Source organism: Scophthalmus maximus, chromosome 18 (assembly GCF_022379125.1).
Source record: "Scophthalmus maximus strain ysfricsl-2021 chromosome 18, ASM2237912v1, whole genome shotgun sequence".
NCBI classification, from domain to species: domain Eukaryota; kingdom Metazoa; phylum Chordata; class Actinopteri; order Pleuronectiformes; family Scophthalmidae; genus Scophthalmus; species Scophthalmus maximus.
In genome coordinates this window covers 6,745,183-6,767,329 of record NC_061532.1, presented here as the reverse complement: position 1 = coordinate 6,767,329, position 22,147 = coordinate 6,745,183, and the positions used below count along the sequence as shown (strand labels likewise).

General features: G+C 44.1%; 1 protein-coding gene and 2 long non-coding RNA genes across 4 annotated transcripts in view; 1 reads left to right on the top strand and 2 right to left on the bottom strand.

Moving 5' to 3' along the window:
- LOC118289735 overlaps positions 1-16,425 on the bottom strand; it is a 24,936-nt gene extending 8,511 nt beyond the window's left edge. Inside the window, exons 1-9 of the long non-coding RNA XR_007030123.1 lie at positions 16,287-16,425; positions 14,178-14,257; positions 10,834-12,539; positions 10,542-10,588; positions 9,357-9,513; positions 8,606-9,148; positions 7,285-7,952; positions 7,101-7,179; positions 1,092-1,282 (exon numbers count right to left, since the gene is read on the bottom strand). This is a non-coding gene — a long non-coding RNA (uncharacterized LOC118289735). The remainder of the gene's footprint in view (positions 1-1,091; positions 1,283-7,100; positions 7,180-7,284; positions 7,953-8,605; positions 9,149-9,356; positions 9,514-10,541; positions 10,589-10,833; positions 12,540-14,177; positions 14,258-16,286) is intronic.
- The window catches only part of LOC118289733 (hormonally up-regulated neu tumor-associated kinase homolog), a 97,599-nt gene extending 80,200 nt beyond the window's left edge, over positions 1-17,399 (top strand). Inside the window, exons 1-11 of one of the 2 annotated variants that reach the window (XM_035616696.2) lie at positions 7,776-8,027; positions 9,035-9,157; positions 9,370-9,539; positions 11,850-11,905; positions 12,048-12,186; positions 12,387-12,514; positions 14,195-14,330; positions 15,083-15,260; positions 15,364-15,447; positions 15,758-16,055; positions 16,138-17,399. In XM_035616696.2, coding sequence (XP_035472589.2) covers positions 7,776-8,027; positions 9,035-9,157; positions 9,370-9,539; positions 11,850-11,905; positions 12,048-12,186; positions 12,387-12,514; positions 14,195-14,330; positions 15,083-15,260; positions 15,364-15,447; positions 15,758-16,055; positions 16,138-16,907 — 2,334 coding nt within the window. In that variant the 3' untranslated portion in view covers positions 16,908-17,399. Of the gene's footprint in view, positions 1-7,775; positions 8,028-9,034; positions 9,158-9,369; positions 9,540-11,849; positions 11,906-12,047; positions 12,187-12,386; positions 12,515-14,194; positions 14,331-15,082; positions 15,261-15,363; positions 15,448-15,757; positions 16,056-16,137 lie in introns of those variants that run through there. The other variant, XM_035616699.2, reaches the window with a different exon arrangement.
- On the bottom strand, positions 16,719-22,147 carry LOC118289736. Its single transcript, XR_004786230.2, has 3 exons — positions 22,013-22,147; positions 18,663-18,843; positions 16,719-16,856 (listed from the first exon to the last, which is right to left on the bottom strand). It is a non-coding gene; the product is annotated as an uncharacterized LOC118289736 (long non-coding RNA).

Below are 22,147 nucleotides of genomic sequence, written 5' to 3'. Positions count from 1 at the left end.
CTCATGACACAGGCTGGTTTTGGAAAGTAAATTATTAGCTGAACTTTTATGGATACGATACTTTGTGTGTGTGTTGTTTGAGTCCATGGGATCTGCGCTAGCATTGCTAAGTGGTCACGGCATCGCGGCGGGGAGATCTGGCAGCGCCTTTACTGTCCAAATTAAAACAGCAGAAATCACTGCAACAATTGAGAACAGATTTTCACCAAGGTGCCTTAATAACATCGTCAACACAAATAAAATGCACACAAACACAGTACAAGTCGTGCTACACACCACACACACACAACAAAATACAACACACTCACAACTGCTAATGATCTACTAAGCAAAAGCCTCAGCGTCATTTCATCAGTGAACAGGTTGTAATTCATAACATATTCACACTGAAGCTTTCAGAGTGTGTGTTGGTGAATGTGTATATACAGTGTGTGTGTGTGTGTGTGTGTGTGTGTGTGTGTGTGTGCGTGCGTGTCTCTAGCAGGCATCAGAAAACACACACCCGCTGTTCCAGTCTGTTTCCTCCCCATAAAAACCAACACTTAGCACTTCATTCTCAAGCACTTCTGACAACATTATACAGGTTAGTTTAAGAGAAGAGAGGAAAAACAAAGCCAGAGAGAGGGAGCGGGGAGGAAGAGTGAGGGAGGAGAGAGAAAGAGAAGAAAAAAAAAAACGGAAGCCTGGTCACTCAGCTGGGAATATTCACAGAATTGTTTTTAACGAGTTAAATAAATTCCCCCACAAATGAGGTGAGGGGGGAGAGAGAGGGGCAGAGCGAGGTGGAGGGAGCAAGAGAGAGAGAGAGAGAGAGAGAGAGGGAGGTGGAACTGAAATGAGTGTTTGGCGTGATGTTGGAAATATTTTACAAGCTGCATTAATGGCTGTTCTTAAAACAGTGCTATTAAGAAATGGCCAAAATGTTGTATATCATGGGCGATTATGTGTTCTCACACACACACACACACACACACACACACACACACACACACACACACACACACACACACACACACAGCTAAAGCCCCCTCATTACACACTCACACAGACATGCACAGGCCAAGGCAATTAAACGTGTGCTGGTCCAACACCTTTTGTGTAAATAGCAGCTTCCTCCCGCCCAAACAAACTGCACCTCTTCTTCTACAGCTCGCTCACTATGCGGACATTCACGCCGTCCCACCTCAGTCGACTGTGGAGCTGATTTCTGGGTTTCGAAAAATGTCGCTGACGACACAAGCCGGCCCCGAGTCGTGTTGGTCCCGTCGCACGTGGCTGTGTTCTGGCAACAACAAAAAAAAGAATCAGACACCGAGCTGCCAGAATCGGCGAGATTCTGTGGCTGCAGTCTGTCAGTTGGTCAGTAAGTGAAGCTGAAACCAATCATTGGTTCAGTATCGTCACACGCAGCACGACCAGTGTGTACTAACAAAATCCACGAGACCCCTCTGCGTTATTTCCCGTGGCACTTACTTCTCAAAATGCTCCATTTAACTAGGCAGAAGAATCAGTGGGAAAGGGTCTGATTGTATGTCTTAAGTTATAATCCATGAATCATGCGTATATGAGAACAGAAGGGTTGGAAATATTAAGACATCAGACGGTATGGAGCTGAATATTTTCTTTGTTATTCTAGGCGCCAGGGCTCGCTCCTGGAGGAAGTGGTGGGCATTGTGGTCAGTAGCCGAGCTCAGTATGGAAAAGGCCCAGTGTGTGCGTGTGCGCGTGCGTGTGCATGTGCGAGTGAGCGTGTGTGTGTGTGTGTGTGTGTGTCTTGAGTGGTGATAGGAGGTGTGGCCATCAGTCTGTCAGGCTTCTTTCTCTCCTTCGTCTCACTCCTCCTCTCCTTCCTTCACTTTCCTCAGTGCTGCAGTCTCAGGAACTCCAATTAAAGTAATAAACCACACATCCCAGCCTGTCCCTACACACACACACACACACACGCATTTGTGCACACAGGTAAGCACACGTGCACCAATCCACAAACACACCCCTGAGTTCCTGCCCCCCGTATATTCCCGCCTCCCCTGGTTAAATATCCTGGTTATTAAACAGCAATGCGCTGCAGATTTCTGAGGCTCTGTGTGCCACACATCTGGCCTGGGCCTTCAGGAAACGACTGGTTCACTTCACTCTTGTCATCACCTTCCAACACGTTTCTTTCACATTTCAATTTGGCAGCGGCACAGCAGGCAACTCCAGCGAGCGCGCGCGCACACACCGCAGGAGTGCACAACTGCCCGTAAGTGCACATCTGCACACATGCGCACAGACACACACACACGGTCCACATTAGTGACAGTGGGAGTGCACTATTTGCTGCCGTAGCGCTCAGTTTTCGACCTCTCAGCTCAAAGGGGTGGACTCTTTTTCATCCCTTTGTTTCTGTATTTTTCTCAGACCTCTTTCTCTCTCCCTTACTTTCTCTTTGTCTCTCTCCCACCAGTGTTTTGTTGACAGTAGAAAACCTCTAAACCACCCGTGACACAAACTCCCAATTCAGGCTCGGTCAGGATGTGTGGGAATAGCAGAGTGTGATGGACTTAGGCTCTGGGAAAGACATTCTTTACGGATATGTATTTTTTTTCTGTGTGTGTGTGTGTGTGTGTGCGCGTTTAAGCTATAATATTCTACACACAGTGAGAGCCTTGAGGCACCACTAAAGGACTTACTGTAATACAAGTGAAAAACAAAAACTCCTGACTTTTAGTCAAGAAATCAACATAAGATAAGATGGATAGCTTGTCACTTCGGTGTTCAGTGTCAACGTTACTCCTGGTGCTGCTTGAACTTAACATTCCAAAGAAATATATACACAGAAATGTAAGATGTATCAGTGTTTTGGACGGCATGTTTCAACTGTAGCTCTTGCTTTTGAAATGTTGAAAATGTGATGTTGCAGACGAGTTCATCTGATGCTTCAACATTTAAAAAATCTGCACACTCTCTTTGTGTAGAATTGAGTTAAGGAATCAAAGCACACTACTGGTGTTATTTAATTTTTTTGCCCTTTTTTTCGTTTCAGTTTTTCTTGGCACTTGCACTTTTCGCAAAATACACTTCCCCTGCCTGTTTACAGATGTAATCCAGCACCATTTCTGGTAACATTCAGTGCAGAAGCAACCTGATCCCACAGAACCGTTTTCTGTGGGCAGCAGCAGTTTGGTCTCTCGTCTGCTCTCACAGCGTGCGATGTGGAAGACGTAGTCTTTAAAGTCTGACAAGAGTGCAGGTCGCTGTTTGTCTCTTCAGAAGCCGTGGAGAACCGTGTCTACTCAGAGCCACGGACGCCCAGACCACAGAACACGAGAGCTCTCAACCACAGCATCGTGCAGGCGCTGACTGATGACACGCTGAGCATGCTACGCTGCACCCACGGACGATGACATGGTGAAGTGATGGTGGCTTTCACTGACAGTTGATGACACAGCAAGGAGGCTGTAGCCCACGGATGAAGCCGTCAGTGATTGACAACCAGCCTGCCCGCTTTCATCACGGGTGATAATGCAGGAGTTGATGGCGACATCATCATAATAAGATCGAGGAAAGAAAAATCATTATCTTGTCTGTGGTAGTTACTCCACTCCAGGAGCCGCAGTATTTTGTCATGAAGTGACTCGCCCTGAACCTGCATGGTGGACTTCCAAATCGTTTTTGACAACAACCCTCACACAATGAGTGCTAACACGTGACACACTTGTTTCACTGCGACTATGTTGCCCCAAGAGTTAATTCAGAGCTTTTGCTCGAAAACTGGAGAAAAAGTATTGTTTTTCTCAAGGAGAGAATGAGAGGGCAAAGAAAGGAGAAATAGACACCAGCCCCTTTTCTATTTATCTGCTGATAATTGTTTTCCTGTAGTTGAGCTGCTGGATGTAAGAGCAGTGTCCTTGCATCAGTCTGTTGTGTCCACTGGAGGGCAGACAGGGACAGCAGCTCTACCCAAACGGAGGAGGACGACAGTAGGACAATATCATACTGTAATACAGTATATTAAGCTAACTGAGGCAACTTCAGTTTGGTGTTTCTATCATATCCGCCTGTTTGGTCTAGTGGGAACTTATCACATATTTACAAGATTGCAGGTTTCTGGACAACACCAGTGAGGTTTGAGGTGTCCTCACCAACTGAGCCATGTTTTCCCACGCATTCATAGCTTCTCAGACTTGATGAAGAAAGTAGAATCGAAATTACATACGAGAACAATTTGAAAATGACATACACAAATGCACAGACAAATATCATGCAACTTAATATCCTGCAACAGTTGTCCGATTATGATTTCAAATCATTTAAAAAGCAGACTTAGTACTGTAAATAGTTTGCCAAAAATGTCCATTCTGACTTCCCTCTCACTGACTATAGACTTACTCTGGGCTCAGATTTATATTTTTATATTATAATATTTAAATAACAAATACAACCATTTAATTAGTAAAATGCAAATGGATCATCCACACACACACACTCATAGACTGATGACGCGACATCAGGGGCAGTTACTTTAGGAGCTCAGTGTCTTGCTCAAGGACACTTCGACACACTCTCGAACCAGGAATCTTCCAGTTACTACACGGCCACTTAGTATTTTGGCATAAATGTCTACTGCATGTCCCATCCACTGTAAATATTGCAACAGTTTCCCATTTGTCATATTTCACACAAGTAATATTGACTCTAAATGTGTATTAAATGAGCAGTTGACTTGATCCCAGAATCGTTTATTACTGTCACTGACTGTCAGGGACATACATTACATTCATATTCAATGTGGCTTTAGTGTAAACTTTGTGGGTGGGGTCTTGTTGTGACAGAAGAGTCATGTAACTTCAATGCAGCAGGTTGAATTCAACTTTCAGCAGCCACTGCTGCTCATTTACTGAAACTGTCGAGAGTCATAACTGACAGTAAACACTCTAAAGGGCTACGAGGTAAAATGACCGTGAGGTTCATCGTGCCGTGGGAGCAAAAGATCATTTTAACTTCTTGCTCTTTTTATTTGGTATAAAAGCAAGAGAGGTCGATGGAGAAATGAAAGAAAGGGGATCAGGGGAGAGAGAGAGATGGCGAGAGGGAGGGGGGGTCAACTGTGTCTGCTCTGGTGTGGTTTGGGGGAGTTATTTGGTGTTAAAATATGCCTTAATGGTTGCTGGGGATCCATTTATTACCGGCAGGAAGCAGAAGGGGGTTTCTCTTCTCATTTAATGTGACCGCCGAAAAGCTCGCCAAGTCCTACAGGCGAGCCAGCATTCCACTGCACCAACGCAACACACACACACACTTTAGGTTTTTGAAGCATATATATGCGCATGTGTAGCTGCAAAGATATGCAATTTCAAAAACATACACACATCGCAATTCTTTTAGAAACGGCTGAAAAATATGTGCGTACGGATAAAAGCCTGCACGCACGTGCACACACTCACACACATACAATTAGACTTGTTTCTGGCAGTGAGAATGACCCTTTCTGAACCGTGGAAGAACACACACACACACACACACACACACACACACACACACACACACACACACATGCAGAAAAGACTACATAGCAGTAACGAGGCTATATAAAACGCTTCCTAAAGTCATGAAGTCTTTGCAGTTGTGAACCTCTTTTTCTCTCAGTCCTCTGTAGCTATTTGTTTTCACTCACTCGCTGCGATTGGCGTGTCACACTTTTCCCCCTCTATTGCTTTACTTCTTTTCTTCCCCTGTCTGTCCAGTACAGAGCCAGATGCAGCTTGACACCCTTCACTGGCATTAGGGATCGTGTGTTCACACCTCCTCCCACACACACACGTCAGGACCTTAGACCCATTTGTCAAGTAACAGCCTCCTGGTGTATAAATGAACATGCAAACACACATGAAGAAGAAAAGAGATGAAGATGTGATATCAGACTTGAGCAGGAAAATTAATGATTTTTCTTACAGGGGGTTTTGTTAGTGTTTTCAGAGGATTTAGATTCTACTAATGTGAAACCACTAATATTCGACTGCGTCTTCGCTTTGCGGCTCATTTCAGAAAAATTCTGGAAAAACTGTTGACCCCAGTGTAATGGGAATGGGAGTGTTCAAAATCATTTGTGCCTTTTTTTCACTATATCTAAAGACAGTTTGGAGCTGAGTTGGTCTGGATGTTGCTGATTGCATCTCATTCAGAGTTTTTAAAATACTTGGCATCGAAAGGGAGAAAAACATTGTTTTCATTGAATTACACCAAGTTTAACGGCGACTGAGCGTAGCAGAAAAGGAAGTGGCTGTTGCAAAAGTGTTTTCTTCTGAATGCGAAATCAAATTATACACAACCAACATGTTTAAAAACAACAAAGTAACTTTAGAAGCTTCACTTGCTCACTACAGTCACTCAGCTAAAGGTTGTGTAAGGTTTGTGTGTGTATCGAGTTACATGATGGATATAAGGCTCTATCCCTCCTTTCATCAGCTGAGTGAGGAAGAATCTAGCAGCCGCACACTGCAATCTGACCCTGACTTGCACACACACATACACACACACATACACTATAATACACACAGTAGCAGAAAAGCAGACACACTTCATTGCGAACCATCGCTCATCAGTGCGAAACCTCACTGCTGCTTTCCATTGGTCACCACTGTCATAACGCACGCCGCCGTGGCTCCGACACCAATTGCCAGTATTATATCACTGAGTCAATATCACTCCATCTCCACTTTGTTTGTTTTTTTACTTTGAAATGATGAGTGTTACAAAGTAAAAGCATCATTTAAGTAAAAATGTGAAAACCATGTTTGGCTTTCATGGTGCGAGAGCAGCAGACATCTGCCTCGCTGAGGGATTGTTGAGAGAGACAAACACTGAATCCCCCCTGGCTGCAGGGGTGCTGATCTGTTGTTGACCCTGACCTCTGACTTCTCTTGGCCTCGCAAAAGATAGTTACCCCGCAGAGGTCACCAATGGAGTTAGCGGTTGTAATGAGAGCAACATTAGGGAAAGTTGTAGCATCGGCAGTGAATCTAATTTGTTTTTATTTCCCCTCTCTGGTTCAGAATACTTTCTGAAGCTGACTGTACTGTGTGTGTGTATATATATATATATTGACCGCATATACTTACCGGTCCACCTCTTTGTGCCATAAGAACTCGGATGTGTTTCCACAGCCAAGAAACTTCCCCTGATCGTGTCAGTTAGAGGCTGAAAAATAAACAGAAATGTGAAATATGATTTCAAAGGGAAGCCAGGTAAATAAATGAGGAAGGTTTAAATGGTTACCATGTAACCGTGAGTATCGGTGTGTACCTTGGTGTGTGCAGTGGAGGGGAGGGGGGGGGGGGGGGGTATTTACGGTGTAGAATGTCCTCCTCATCACTGGAGGTGACCTAAGAGCCATGACGGTTAATCATCCACTACCCAGCAGAGAGAGACGGAGTGAGAGAAGCCAGTAGACCTCCGCGCAGTTGGACTGAAACAGAGACACTTTTAAGGCACCTGCAGTTGTTAAAAAGGTAAAATAAGCTAAGAAGAAAGAGTGAAATCATCAATCAAAGATTCTGGAATAATGGAATTACTTATCTGAGAGTGGGAGGATACAGAAATCTGTTGCCAAGGACACGCACCTGCTCCCGAAGAAAGGATTTGGATCCAATCTTTATTTTTGGCAGCAACAAACCATTGGGCGTGTGTTTGTGTACGTGTGTGTGTTAGTATGTGTGTCGTACAAGGTCAGTCCTGTTTTGGGATTTGATCGTGAGGGTCGGAGGCAGCCACATGGGGCCCGGACTCTGTGCGGGATGCCAGCTGCTGCAGTGAAGCCCAGTCCAGAGGACATGGTGGCCGAGGGAGGGGATGCAGGAGTGTCCCAGTGGGAAACCCCCAAGCCTGAGCGGGAGAGGCTGCCGCTCCCGTCCCTGATGGTCCCCAGGGAGCTGCTGCGCAGCTTCCCACACTCCAAGCGGGTGGGATCCTACCTGGTGGGGAAAATGATCAACAAGGGCTCATTCGCCAAAGTGATGGAGGGGCTGCACATTGGGACGGGGGAGAAGGTCAGTGCCCGGGAGTGAGAGTGAGGAGACGTGGATGGGCTCGGCTCAGGCTGGAGGAGTGGCACGTTGCCGAAGGAAGAGATCTCACACACACATGATTACACGTTTCAACTAGTCCCCTGTACACTTATAACTGATAATTATACCTATTTGAGTTTGGAGACGGCAGGGGCCTGTTATTACTCTTGTTATGTGCACAAAGTCTTTGTCAGAACAACATGTATTTACTTAATGCTTGATGCAACATAACAAACTCTGAAAGGGATTTAACTTGAACAAAATATATTTGTTGAGTGGATTTAAAGAAGTCTGAATGTTTGTTTTTTTATAAAACGGTAAACTGAATCAAATCCTGCATGAACATGATAAGAGTTTTAGTTATAATTTGTTAAATGAAATATTTCTTTCAAATAGCCAAATACTATATATATATATATATATATATATAACTGTGTCTCTTAATTAGGACTATATGGATGTGCATTATTGTGCAGAAGAGGCAGTGTGTGTGTGTCTGTCTGTGTGTTTTTCTTTCTTTCATCTCATCGGTCACTGAGTCCCTGACCCCTCTTATGTACCTGACCTGGTTGCCATAGCTGCAACCAAACTCATCTCCAGGGGGGTTTGCTCCTCTTAGCCTCTGTTACTCTCTGCCGCTACAAGACCTGTGGAGGTGAAATCTGCAGATATTAAAACACACACACCGAAAATAAGCTGAATTTTTAAAATTCTGCCAAACATATACTGTCATTCACACACTCAAGTGTTTACCCGATACATTATCCCAGACTCATCCGTATGAGCTGAATCGTTTTCAATAAATATCACTTTGAGGAGATTAATTTCCTGAGCAGGCCAAGTTCTTTCTTTTCCTTCATCATCCTCATCTTGAAGGTAAACATGAAAATAAGTTTCACTCGGATGATTTGGAACTACCAGCACTGAGAGCATTACAAAAGATGACTTCCTTATTATTTGAAGTTAACGGTGTGTGTGTGTGTGTTTAGGTGGCCATTAAGGTGATAGACAAGAAAAAAGCACGGCAGGACTCATACGTCCTGAAGAACATGAAGAGGGAACCTCGTATTCATCAGATGGTGCGACATCCTCACATCGTAGTCCTGTTTGAGGTAACGTAAATAATTAATTCATCAAAACACACATAGCCTATTCATGTTCCAAATATCCACACACAGACACCACATGTATATGTAGTCCAAATAAAGTAGTCTCACAACATCTGCTCTTATTTCACTCCATTGATAGAGTGCGTTAATAGATTAGATAGATAAGCCTGTCCGGCCAGTTTGCACATGAACCTGCATGCACCTGTTTGTGTCAGACTCTGGAGACAGAGAACAGCTACTACATGGCCATGGAGCTCTGTGCAGGAGGAGACCTGATGGACAGGATCTGTGAGAGGAAGAGGCTGGAAGAGCGCGAGGTGCGGCGCTACACCCGACAGATCCTCTCTGCAGTGGAGCACCTGCACAAACACGGCATCGTGCACAGGTGACACACACACACACACACACACACACACACACACACACACACACACACACACACACACACACACACACACACAGCATGAACACAATGTGCCGTACTCAGTTAGTGAAAAATGCTTTATGGAGTCAAACAGATGGTTTTCTTTATCTAGTCTCCTTAATGGAAAGTGCCTCCCAAACGATTAATTGATAATTGACAGTTGATTTGATTATAATTGTTTTGTATTCTAACCTAAACAGTCCTGTTTTGTGTCTGAACCAAGTATGAAATCTTCATCAAATATGATCATATTTTTTTTACCTAGTTCATATCATTGTAAACAATACATAAATATTGAACTTATAAAAATAATACTGTAAAAACAATAATTAAGATGCATCTCCCAGTAAGAACTGATATGGCAATTTGCAGTTGTAAAGTCATCTAGATATTAAGTTAAAGGGTTTTTTTTACACATTGAAGATTTATGAGTTTCAACATTTTAAGTCCCTATCCACTCTAAAATAGGTTTTGTTTATTGTTACCTCAATTAGACGTTATTGTTTGTGCAGGGTTCGACTATAACAAGGCTGTTTTCACATTGTTGAAGGAAAAAAGTTCATCCTTAAATTTGAACATTGCAGCAGGATTTTGTCTCATGACTTGTTTGGAAGCCAATTTTCATCTTAGTCTTAAACTTTGAAACCTTTAAATCATATTTGCATATTTCTCTGGATCATTTCATGTATTTTACGGGGAAGGAGAAGATGGACTCTTTACATTTTTTTGTAACTTGTTAATTTGACTTGTTTTTGGCAAACCGATATTGTATACAGGTATGATTCAAAGGATGTTTTTTTATGTCAGCAGCCTACACATCTAGATATCTTTTGACTTGCATATTACAAAAACTATGCTCACTGGACCAGCCAGTAGTGGTGATAAACCGCACCGGGTCCAGTTGGAAATTTGGCAAAACCAAATAGAAAAGTGTTTACCCGTTTTTTTTTAATGTTTACCTACCCCCGAACAGTAGCGATCTGTTGCATGGTGGAGGTTATGGTTAGAGCCTGTAGATTCAAACACATAAAAACACACTCGTTAGAACATGGCACTGAGTAGTTTACAGGGCATTAATCGTTTTACAGAGGAGGAAACAAGAGAGGCAATGTCTGGCACAGTGCAGTGTTGGAGTTGGAGCGTTATTTTAGTGCCACTTTATTCGTTTTAGCATGTGTAGGTGTGAGAGACCCAGTACTCTCTCTCACACACACACACACACACACATATACACTTCTGCTGCGATCACACACACCATGCTCAGCTCTGGGCTTCGCTTTAAGACCTTGGCTCCTCTGAAGGTGGGAATGTGATTACCAGGCGATGAGCTCATCATCTTGCGCCGGCGCCATGATTCACACATCATCACGACATCACGGACTTCCTCTCTAATGAAGTCCCTCAACGATGTCGCTCTCAACCCTTCAATAGCACCTCTCTCTGTCACACACACACACACACACACACACACACACACACACACACACACACACACACACATATGCTCACTGGCGCTCGCACACTGTCTCCCACAGACCCACACAGAGATGATTAAACTGGAAATAAATGGAAAATTTGCACTTGAACGCACCTCCTGCCACCCACATTCAGCAGATTCACCGCATTACATTTTCTCCTTTACGACAACGTCTGCTCTCGCTCTTTTCCCCACCCCGTCTGCCTTTGAACTTTTCTTGGGTCGTGTGAGCAAAGTTCTCTGGGTTTCGGGGACCTGGAGTGTCTGTTGGTTAGATGAAGGCAGATGAAAAGAAATGGCGGATTTCCCAGGCTGTATTTTATAGGGGATCTCTCTCCCTCTCTCCTAACCACAGATTTTCATCTTAGCGTGGTAGCTTTACGAGCAGGCAGTGTTGTCAGTAGTGAGGCTGGGGTCCTCTCAGGACTCTCTTTTCCAGGTGAACACAGAGGTATTACCTCGGTAGAGCATAGCGAGTGCAAGTCAAGAAGAGCCGTTGAAAAACTTTGTGTGCAGGGCTTCAGGAGTCCAAAGCAAACCAATTACCAAAATTGCTACTGAAGGTTTCCCCAGGCATTTTTCAACAGTGTTTTTAACGCTTGAGCTCAACCCAAACCCAAATTTCACTTGGGTTTTCCTGTTCTTCGTTGGGACCGGTCTGGTCCCGTCTCGTCTGGTGGTCCATAAATACACTGAAAGGCTCATAGCTCTTGAATTGAACAACCACCTTATAAATACGACAGTGAACCACACTTTTTAACTTCTCTGTCGTCTCTCATCTTCTTCCTCTGCAGAGATCTGAAGATTGAGAACTTCCTGCTGGACGAACATAACAACATAAAGATTGTCGGTACGTTGACATTTCCGCTTTCTCCCGTGACATTTGACCATCGGGGTAAGGGTAGGTCTAGGATATCGCAGCCCTGTGGGGCATCTGTAAATGTGGAGTAACAAGAGCCCCATTGGAAAAAAAATGCTGATGTTTCACACAGACTTTGGCCTTAGCAACACTCTGAAGGCAGAGTCGTTGTCTCTGGAGCTTCTCAACACCCAGTGTGGAAGTCCTGCCTACGCAGCCCCCGAGCTGCTCGCCCACAGGAAGTACGGACCCAAAGTGGACGTCTGGTCGGTGTGAGTGTTAAAGTCTCAGCCAGCGTGTCTGTTCAGGAGGTTGTCTGGCCCTGTACCATTCTACTGTAGCTCAGTGTGGGCATTTGAAATGAGAGTTTATCTCTGTAGTACTGTGTAATGTAAATGTGTGTTTCTTCACTATGTGTGTGTGTGTGTGTGTGTGTGTGTGTGTTTGTGCGTGTGTGTGTGCGTGTGTGCAGAGGTGTGAGCATGTTTGCCATGCTGACAGGGACTTTGCCCTTCACTGTCGAGCCTTTCAACATCAAACAGCTGCACCAGAAGATGGTAAAGGGGGAGATCAGCAGCATCCCCAGTGACGTCAGCGAAGGTAGCTCCACATTTCACCTCCCGCACTGAAACAAAAAGATTGTGTCACCATTATATAGTACTTACATTATATAGTAGAATATCCAATGAGTGAGTTACTGTACTTACTTGTTGTTGGAGTTTGGAGTGTTAAAGTTAAATACTTTAAAATAAAAAAAGTAAGACTGTTGTATGGGTTGAAGTAGCTAAAACCCTTTTGTTTTTAACTTAATATGAAGGCACGCCTACGGGGTCCCACTATAAATATTCTTATAAAGGCAGTTATTTTTTTGTGATGCTGACAGGTCTGGCATGAAATATGCACCGAGACTGATCTCACACTTTCTATAAATCATCTCAATGACCAATTATACACTTAGCTGTCAAGCTCCAATGATATGATTGCCAATAGAAAGGGGGAAAAAAAAAAGTCAACCATAAAAGATCAACATTCAGACTTAATGATTTCCCTCTTACAATGATTTAATATTTTCCATTTGGAAAAGTTTTCCTCGGTTTCAGGGCGGCACATGGGTACCAGTGCCACCACAGGTGAAATCTAAATGGGACGCCATGTCCTGAATAATCCTAAAGGAACTTTTGTGGCACTTTTAGAAATAACTCATGCAAACATAACCAAGGATCCAGTGATCTTCCAGCAACCACAGACTTGAAGTGAGACAGAAAACCAAAAGGGGGAAAAAAAAAAAAGGTTTCACTTATTTCCTCCACTCATTCTGTAGCAAGCCACCACATTGGCCTCAATGTCTCTGTTTCTCTCTGCTTTACTTTGGCCTCTCTCTCTCCCTCACACATAGTCACTCCATTATTGTGTCATGGCGCCATGTCACCACAAACAAACCCAGCTCCTGTTACAGTGGGGAAAACCAGTTCAGCTCTGATGCTCTGAAAATGTGACAGGATCAGATTAGCAGCTGTATCGCTGCCACAGTTGGACATCTGAGACATCGAGCTCACTTTTAGACTTTTCCCTCTTTCTGGGTGGCATTGTTTTTTTGTTGTTTTTTATCAACCTTTGAAACATCTAAAAAAATACAATCCTTAACTGGAGCTTCCCCAACTGCTACTGCTGCATTTTTACAAAATCGCAATTTTAGTTTATCCATTGTCTATGCACCTTCTAATTTTCTGTTAAACCCAGTAATCACTGTACACACAAAAGATCTGATTGATTCAAATCCTCCAAGTTGTGCTTTCGATTTTGTCGGTTACAAACGAATTGACTTGTGTTCATGCAACCAAAGTTATAGGCTACCACCGACTAACTCTGTCCAGCACCAATCAGTTGTTGGACGGAGTTAGTTGAATTTATTTTTAATTTTATGAACAGCTACTGTGCTAAGTGTAACGAGAGTCTTGCAACCAAAAAAGTGAATTTACAGGATGGAAAACCAAAGCAGTGAGCTGAAAAACACTAAAACGTAAAGCTGAAGGGAATTGCAGAGTCAGATCTTTTCATATCATACCTGATCATTTGACCAGCTGTTATTGTATAGATATTTTTTATTGTCACTTACTTTTTTGAATTTTTTTTGCGTTAAAAGTGCAGTGAGCATTCATACCTATACCAAATTCTGGAATCACTGAATTCAAATTTCTGATTATTAGGAAAACAAATGTTACATCACTCCATGCCCTGATGCCCTTTATATTCTCTGATCCACCTGTGCTCCTGTTGCAGGTGCAGCGTCATTTGTGTTGTCCCTGCTGGAGCCGGACCCGACCAAGAGACCCAGCGTCAGAGCTGCGATGGAGGAAAGATGGATCAACGAGGGATATGCCAAGAAACCACTACACACACTCGCTCATAAAAACAGGTCGCGATCTGCTGTGTGATGGCACTTAAACGTAGCGTCTACAAACATTGCAAAAGGCAACAGAAATGTATTTTCCCAGTATGCACATCATAATATGACATACTTTTAATATATTTTTTTCCAAATTTCACCAACTTTATACACTGTTAAAAGTTCATATTCACAACATGATCATATGCTCTCTAAATGTATCTTAAAAAAAGAGGAAAAAAGTGAAGTGTATCCATTTTATTCTTGTAAAAATGGCATATACGGCAAAAATATTTATATCCCCTCTATATATTCACACTTGCTTTTTTACAGATTACATTAAATCTGTAACCTAAGTATGTTTTACTCTGCGAGACACAAAGACGCCTCGGGGAAAGTTCTGCAGCAAACATTACAATGTGGGGGAAAAGAACCACAAGGGAAATCACTGCGAGTTTTCTAACAAAATGAGAATTCTTGTGGTCAGTAGGGAAACAGCTTTGTATATTATAGCATGACTAAAAGGCTTTTATCACTTTACGCAGAGTGGAAATGCAATCATGTGTCGCTCCTTCCTGGCAGTGTTGTGTCTTCTGAACTCCACATGAAGGGAACAAGAAGCGCTCCAGTCCCAGACTGCTCACGACCCAAAATCCTTTAGTCACCAGTCATTTCTTACCCGATCCTGAGCGATCAATTAGAATTTTCTCTCTGCTTTGCTTTTCACACTTTTTCTGTCAATTGTTTTTTCCCCTTCTTCTCAGTTTTTTTCTCTCTCACAGATTGTGTCCAGAGGACATCAACTCGTCTGTGTTGGCACACATGACAGAGACGCTGGGCTACTCCCCGTCTGAAACCATTCACACCATTACCACCAACCGACCCTCCGCCATCATGGCCTCCTACCACCTTCTGGTCAACAAGCTCAACAGGAGTCATAGGGCAACCAAGGCCAGCAAGGTCCGCACCTTGCACACACGCACACACGCACGCACACGTACACAGACGCTGGCCTTGACGTTTGCTTTGAAGATTGATCGGCTAATGATGATTGATTTGACAGAAGCTGGAGACCAATGACTGGATTCTTCCCAGCAAGAACACGTGGAGAGAGAAGAATAACACTGAATCAAAGACGCAGCAACAGGTAATGCTGGCATTGTCACTACCGCAGTAAACATTTATATGGTGATCATTTATTGATTATTATATGATGTATGAACTATTATATAAAATATTCCTCTAGTAAAGTATCAGGCAGTCATTGGTCAATATTTTTGTTGTAATTAAATCCCTTTAAAAACACAAACCATTAATTTGCTTGTTAACTGCTGCTAACTGCTTGTTCAGATCATAGTCTGTATCAGACAGAATCAAGCAACTTACTTTCTAGTTGTATTGGACGATATAACAGTCTTTGTTACACATTTGTGTCATTGTTTCTTTGTTTTTTTTAGAATGAAGCAACCAGCGGAAAAAGCTCAAAGCAATGCAACAGGCCTCTGCAAGCCCAGCAGGCAGCTGACTGTCAAAGCAACAGGAGGAGGACCGAGGACCTTCAGCGAAAGCACGACAGGGAGGACGACGAGAACCGCCCCCCGTCTTCCTCGTTGCCCCAGCTACCTCGCTCTGCCTCCCCCCCAATGCCCCCTCGCATTCCCTCCCCCTCCCCTGCCTGTCTGTCTGCGGGAGATGGGCCTACTGATGAGGAGGTCGCCATTACCCTGGACAAGAGAGAGAAACTGTTTCCCGAGGGTAAGGATTTATTGTTCAGAAGTGACGCTGCACTCGTCCACAGTAGAGTGAGTAATGTTCTATTTATTATTTTATGTTCCAGTGTCCGTGTTCAGAGAAAAGGAACTGGTTCATCTGTGTCCTCCTAAGAGTTCTGCATCGCAGCTCTGTGACTCCGCCCCTTGCCAAGTCCCCCTGCCCGCTGAGCCAATCAAAGACAACAGCACAGCGAGACCAATCCGACACACGCACCTGCTCCGGACGACTCAGTCGGACGGGGCAGCAGCAGACCCCGGGTCAGACTGTTTCCATGACAACCGCAACCAGGACGACCGCTCCCATCACCTGAGCATCACCGAGCGGCTAGAGAAGCTGCAGACGTTTTACTCCTCGGACAAGGGTGGCATCTCTCCCAGGATGCTCCTTGAGGCTGACACGCGCACCACAACCCCCTCGGACAGAGACCACCCGGGCTCCATGGAGACAACGCAGACGTCACCCTCTGGCCCCTTGCCACGCTTGCGCAATGTGGGGCTGAAGGACGGAAGAGCCAGGAAGATGACGTGGGTGGGGCTGACCCGACCTGGGCCCCCCGGACTCCTGGTCAATGGGTCCAAACCTCCTGCCTTCCCCTCACAGAGACAACACACTCTGGTCATGAAGAGCCTCAGGCAGGAGAGAGGGAAGAGGAGAGACCTGCCAGGAGCCGGAGCCGCAGGAGAGAGAGGGACAGCGGGAGGATCAAAGAGGAACTCGGTTCAGTTGCGGTCGTCCCTCCAGCGCCGGGTGGCGGACCTGAACCTGCCGCTGTTACCTGCAGCCCTGCAGGGAAAAGATGACAAGAAGAGCCAGCTACACAGTATGGACTACTGACACATAGAGAGGAGGATGGTAGAGCAGCACTGATTAGACAAGGGAAGGAGGGAGAGGAGATAAGAATGAGGTCAGTGATACAAGTAGCAACCAATTCATAAATGCCAGTTGTAAAGAAATAGTGGCGGACGGAGGAGGCTGCATACGGTCACGTGCAGTCACAGAGGTTGTAGCTACAGTGCATGGACCTCTGGAGATATGAGGACTGTGCACAGACATTTTGAGAAATGCTACAAAGAGATACTGAAGCTGATATTCTCCACTTGTACTGGTACTGGTTACATCCACATAAGATTTCATCACAAACACCAGACAGTATGGATCAGTTATGTGCTGCAGTGCCAAAAATTTAAACCATGACTCCTCTTTAATTCAAATATGACCTTTGATATTTTTTACCGTTGAACCATTATTTTTCTTTGAATACTGTTCTTACATACATTTTTGTACTAACGTTCAAAGTAATAGTAAAAAATACAAGTCTGAATTCTACCCTCACTCCCAACTTCTTGTTGTGGCTCGCTATGGCAATTTGTTTGCAAAGTAAGAATATGGGGATATATAATATATATGCATTTATTTATAAATATATATATATAATTTTCAGCTGTGATATCAAAACCGGTTCATAGACCCCTGAGAAAGTTTCAGATGTGTTTAGTAAAGTGCAAAGCCAATTTACACACAAAATCCAAGTGTCCCAAATCTTCTCCCTCGCACTACCTCGGCCTCCGCCCGCTTCTGTCCCAACGCCTCCGTCTCTGGGTCATTAATATTCTGGTGAGCTGCGAAGACGTGGAAGAATCTGGTTGCTGCTTCATGCTGCTCTTCAGGGCTGATAAATAATTGAGGGCCTGCTACCTGATAGGGTGTGTGTGTACGTACTGGGGATGTGCATGTTCTGCAGATTGAACCCACCGAGGTGGATACATCTCCCCCTCCAGTTACCTTTCTGGCTACTTAACAGTGATATGAACCAGTAAGTTCTGATACTGTATCAGACAAACACTAAACAAGAGTAGTATAGTCAGCTCTATGAGTTCAGTGAGCCTAAAGAAATACAAGGATGCTTCTTCTTGAAAAAATTTCATCCACAGACCAATCAAGATTATTTCCTTTTTAATCCTGTGACACAATCTCTTTAAAATCATATTAGCATTAAAGCAGATGGACTCGTAAATGAAAGTTTGCTTGTGAGATGACACAAATGTTTGCCTCCAACTCCCTCCTCCCTTTCAGACCTGACCTTGATCAGACTGGAACTGTAGTGCATGTACCTAAGAGTCGCACAAAACAAGGTATGGAAAACAGATTAATAATGCATGCTTGCACGTAAGGATGTGTCCACGGCTAGCAGAGCGTTTACGTGTATCCTACAGTGAACGTTGTTCTTGTCTGAGGAGCGTGTACCTGTAACGATGACATCAAACCCCTTTTTAAAGTTATTTTTATATGTGACCACAACTGGTTATCAGGGAAACTCAGTGTCTTGACCAATGACAATGAAATCAGAACAAAAAGCTGAGTGGAAGTCAACTCCAAGCTCAAGTGTGAGGTCAGAGAGGAGTTCATACAGAGGTGAGGGCTTGAGACATGACCCCTGTGAGACGTGAGGGGTAGACTCATGTCTGAAGTCGTGAGCTGTCCATACATTTATTATTAGCCCTGTGCATCGACAGGACCTGGTCTCAGACTTGTAAAAGCTTTTAATCAATCAAAAATAAGAACGTGGTTGAATATACTGAAGGATCTTACTCAGCTCCTTGGTCGGTGAAAACAGAAGCCAGGAGCCGTTCACTCAGGATGTCAGGGTCAAGCGTCAACACATCTCTCTCCTGCCTGCTTTCCACCTCCCTCGTCTCGAGATGCATTATCCCCTTTGGTCCATTGGCTGTTCCTCCTTCCTCCCACTTGGTTCGGTTTCAGCTCTCGGTTTCTAAAACGGCAGGATGTAGGTTAAGTTGCATTAAAGTTGGAGCCACTAGACGCTATAGAGACGGGCCAGTTGTGGTCACAGGGAGTTAGTCATCTCTGTGTTCATGTGGTAAACAAAACAAGCCTGGACTTTTCTATATTGTATATGCCTGTTACTTATAAGAGAAGTGACTTTAAAGTTTTTAATCCAAAAAAAGAAGACTTGACCAGATCCTAAATTATTTTTTGTCTTTCTTATGTCACCTTGTTAGAGGCCTGTGAGGTTTTAAATCCACATGGTCTCTACTCCAGCTGAGGATAAATGCACACATTGTTCACCCCTCGAGGTTTGTTGACTGTCTATTTGTCCGCTACGTGTTCACTTATTATTTCTAGTTCAGGACGCATCGCCACAGAGCCATGCTCTTTCACAAAGAGGAACAGAACGTGAACAGAGGCGGTCGCGGTGTGGATGATGAAGTGGCAGCAGTGAAACTGACATACCCAGATTCCGGAAACATTAATTGGATGTGTGTGTTTAGTATACGTGCACATCGTGGATGCATGACTCATCGTTTTGCTGTATAGCAGCTTAATCCCTCTTCTAAAGACTGATGGGCGACGTGTGCTTTGTGTTCGCTCTCTCGTGGAACAAACACAGGATTAGGAGCCGAGAGAAAGGAAGGAATATGCACCTGACCTCATCATCAACCTCCACATACAGCAGATGCACAATATTGTTACTGTATGATAAACCACAACCAAAAAAAATATCTTCTAACATGAAATCATCATAATTTCACACTGATTTTTAATTAGCTAATGATGTCACTGTATCCTGGTGGTCACCTGGAGGCCACAGGAGTTACAGTGCACTGGTTATGGATTGAAATGGATGGTGTTACGCCATTAGCACTTCAATAGTCTTGGGTGTCTCTGAGAATAATCGCTGTGCCCATCAGTGTATGTGTGTGTGTGTGTGTGTGTCAGTCTGGGCAAGCCTGTGTTCCGGCGTGTCTGGTTTCTAATGATGGTCATTCATAATTGAGTGTCACCTCGCAGGGAGAGCGGCCCAGGTTGGCGTGGTGGTTAACTAGTCTCTGGCTGCTCGCCATCATTCTGTGTGTGTGTGTGTGTGTGTGTGTGTGTGTGTGTGTGTGTGTGTGTGTGTGTACGTGTGTACGTGTGTACGTGTGTGTGTGTGTGTGTGTGTCACAGGGGTCAGCAGTGCACAAAACGTCCAGTGCTGCAGCAACCCGAGCTGAACACTGTTTAATTGATGCCACCTCTGATTAACTGTCAGTTCAAGATCAACACCAATTAATTCACTAAAAGACGCAGACATGAGCAGAGGGACAGTGTGTGTGTGAGACACCCATTTGGGTGTCACCTCGACCTTCACTGCAGCTTCACATGCAACATGAGGTAATCAGAAAACACTGACGCCTGTTTTAGTAGTGGAAGTTAGTTTCCCTCAAAGTTCATTCAGGATATATTGCAGAAAATGTAAGTTTTTCAGTTACAATAATAAAAATGAATATCGTATTTTGGTTTTAAATCACTATGTGTAGACATGTTATGTGGTTTTTACCACTGTGGGCAACTTAGTCAGACATTTTTTGTAATAACAAAAAGTTCAATTTTATCCCATTTAAATAAACAGTTCCTCTCTTAAATCCATTCCAGTTTTCATTCTCAGTAAAACTAAGGTTACAAACTTTTTTGAGGTTCCACACAATCAGAAGACAGATTGATTTTGGTGGCGTAGTCCTTTAAGGATGACAAAGCAGTATTGTGGGGATGTAAAACACAGGATGAACAGTGGAATGTGCAATAAGTCAAACTCAAACGAACTTAGAGGCGGAATCAGAAAAATCAATGGACGAGCTTCCCCGTGGCTCGCTGACAGCAAGTGGCTCAGATATGAATCATTGCTGGACGAGAGTCATATTTCTGGATGAAAAAGATCCCGTCAAGGAGATAAGTGCGCGTCATCGTTCGCTGCCAGTTGTTTTGACAGGCGCAACTCGGCACATGCACATTCACAATAGAAGGTCCGGTCCAACAGAGACACTGGGTGTCAAACACATTGACTGAAGGGAAAACCATCATGGAAGATAAACTCCTCAGTCTCTGATGTGATCCGCCTGGTTCTCTAGAGGATTATTCAAGGGCTTTTTAATATTCTCTGTTTGAAAGTTTTCATTCTCTGAGTCAACTGCCCCCCCCTACTTATTCATCCCCACGAGGCTCTGAAAACACACACACACACACACACACACACACACACACACACACACACACACACACACACACACACACACACACACACACACACACACACACACACACACACACACACACACACACACACACACACACACACACACACACACACACACACACACACACACACACACACACACACACACACACACAAACTTGCGGGCGAGGGAGACAATCAATTGCTAATGAAGTCTGTAACGAAGAGGCGAGCCACATGAGTCAGAGGTGCTCAGTTCAGCACATGTGTCGTTCACACTGTGAAGGAGACCATAAAGTTACCAACTCTTGTGTTAACCTGTGAAAGTTGTTGAAACATTACATGAGAGGCTCTCCTCCAGTCCCCAGCGACACTCAGTAGATACAAAATGTGGACCTACACCTCCATCTGCTGGAGGATCTATGTAGTGCAGGTTTCACCAACATAACCTCTCTCCTGTAGTCTGTGCACTTTGACATGACAAGTGGTCACTCTCGGCTGTGTGTGTTTCTAATGTTGCAGCAGAGTCAGATGCTGGGCGCAATATCATAGCGAGTAGGAAATGAAATAGGTTAATACGGTTAGCCCTGTTCATCTGTACTATTTGATTTTGAAAATGCTTGATACCCATATCATAGAAATGCATAGTTGTCATATGGCATCAAATAGACATTTCTATAGTAAACAAAGGCAAAATTACTGTCGTTGTGACAATATGAATTCAACCAATAAAGCTTTGTCTGAATCATTGCTGGATGAGTGATATTTCCGCAGGCAAAAGAGGTGAATGTGTGCACAAACATTACGTTTGATAGTCATCAGCTATGTCGAATGCTCAACTCTCAGTACAAAACCAGAGGCCACAAGATGTTCTGACATACACCGCCATCTGCTGGCGGATCTGTGTAGAGCAGGTTGTTCCACTAACCTCTCTCCTTTGTGTGCACACTGTCACATCAGCCATCAGCAGGCTCCAGACTCAGTTAGTTAGTTACCAGGATCAGAGACGTAGGCCTGCCTCTTCTCTGCCTCTGATTGGCTCAGACCGTGGAATTCTTCTTCG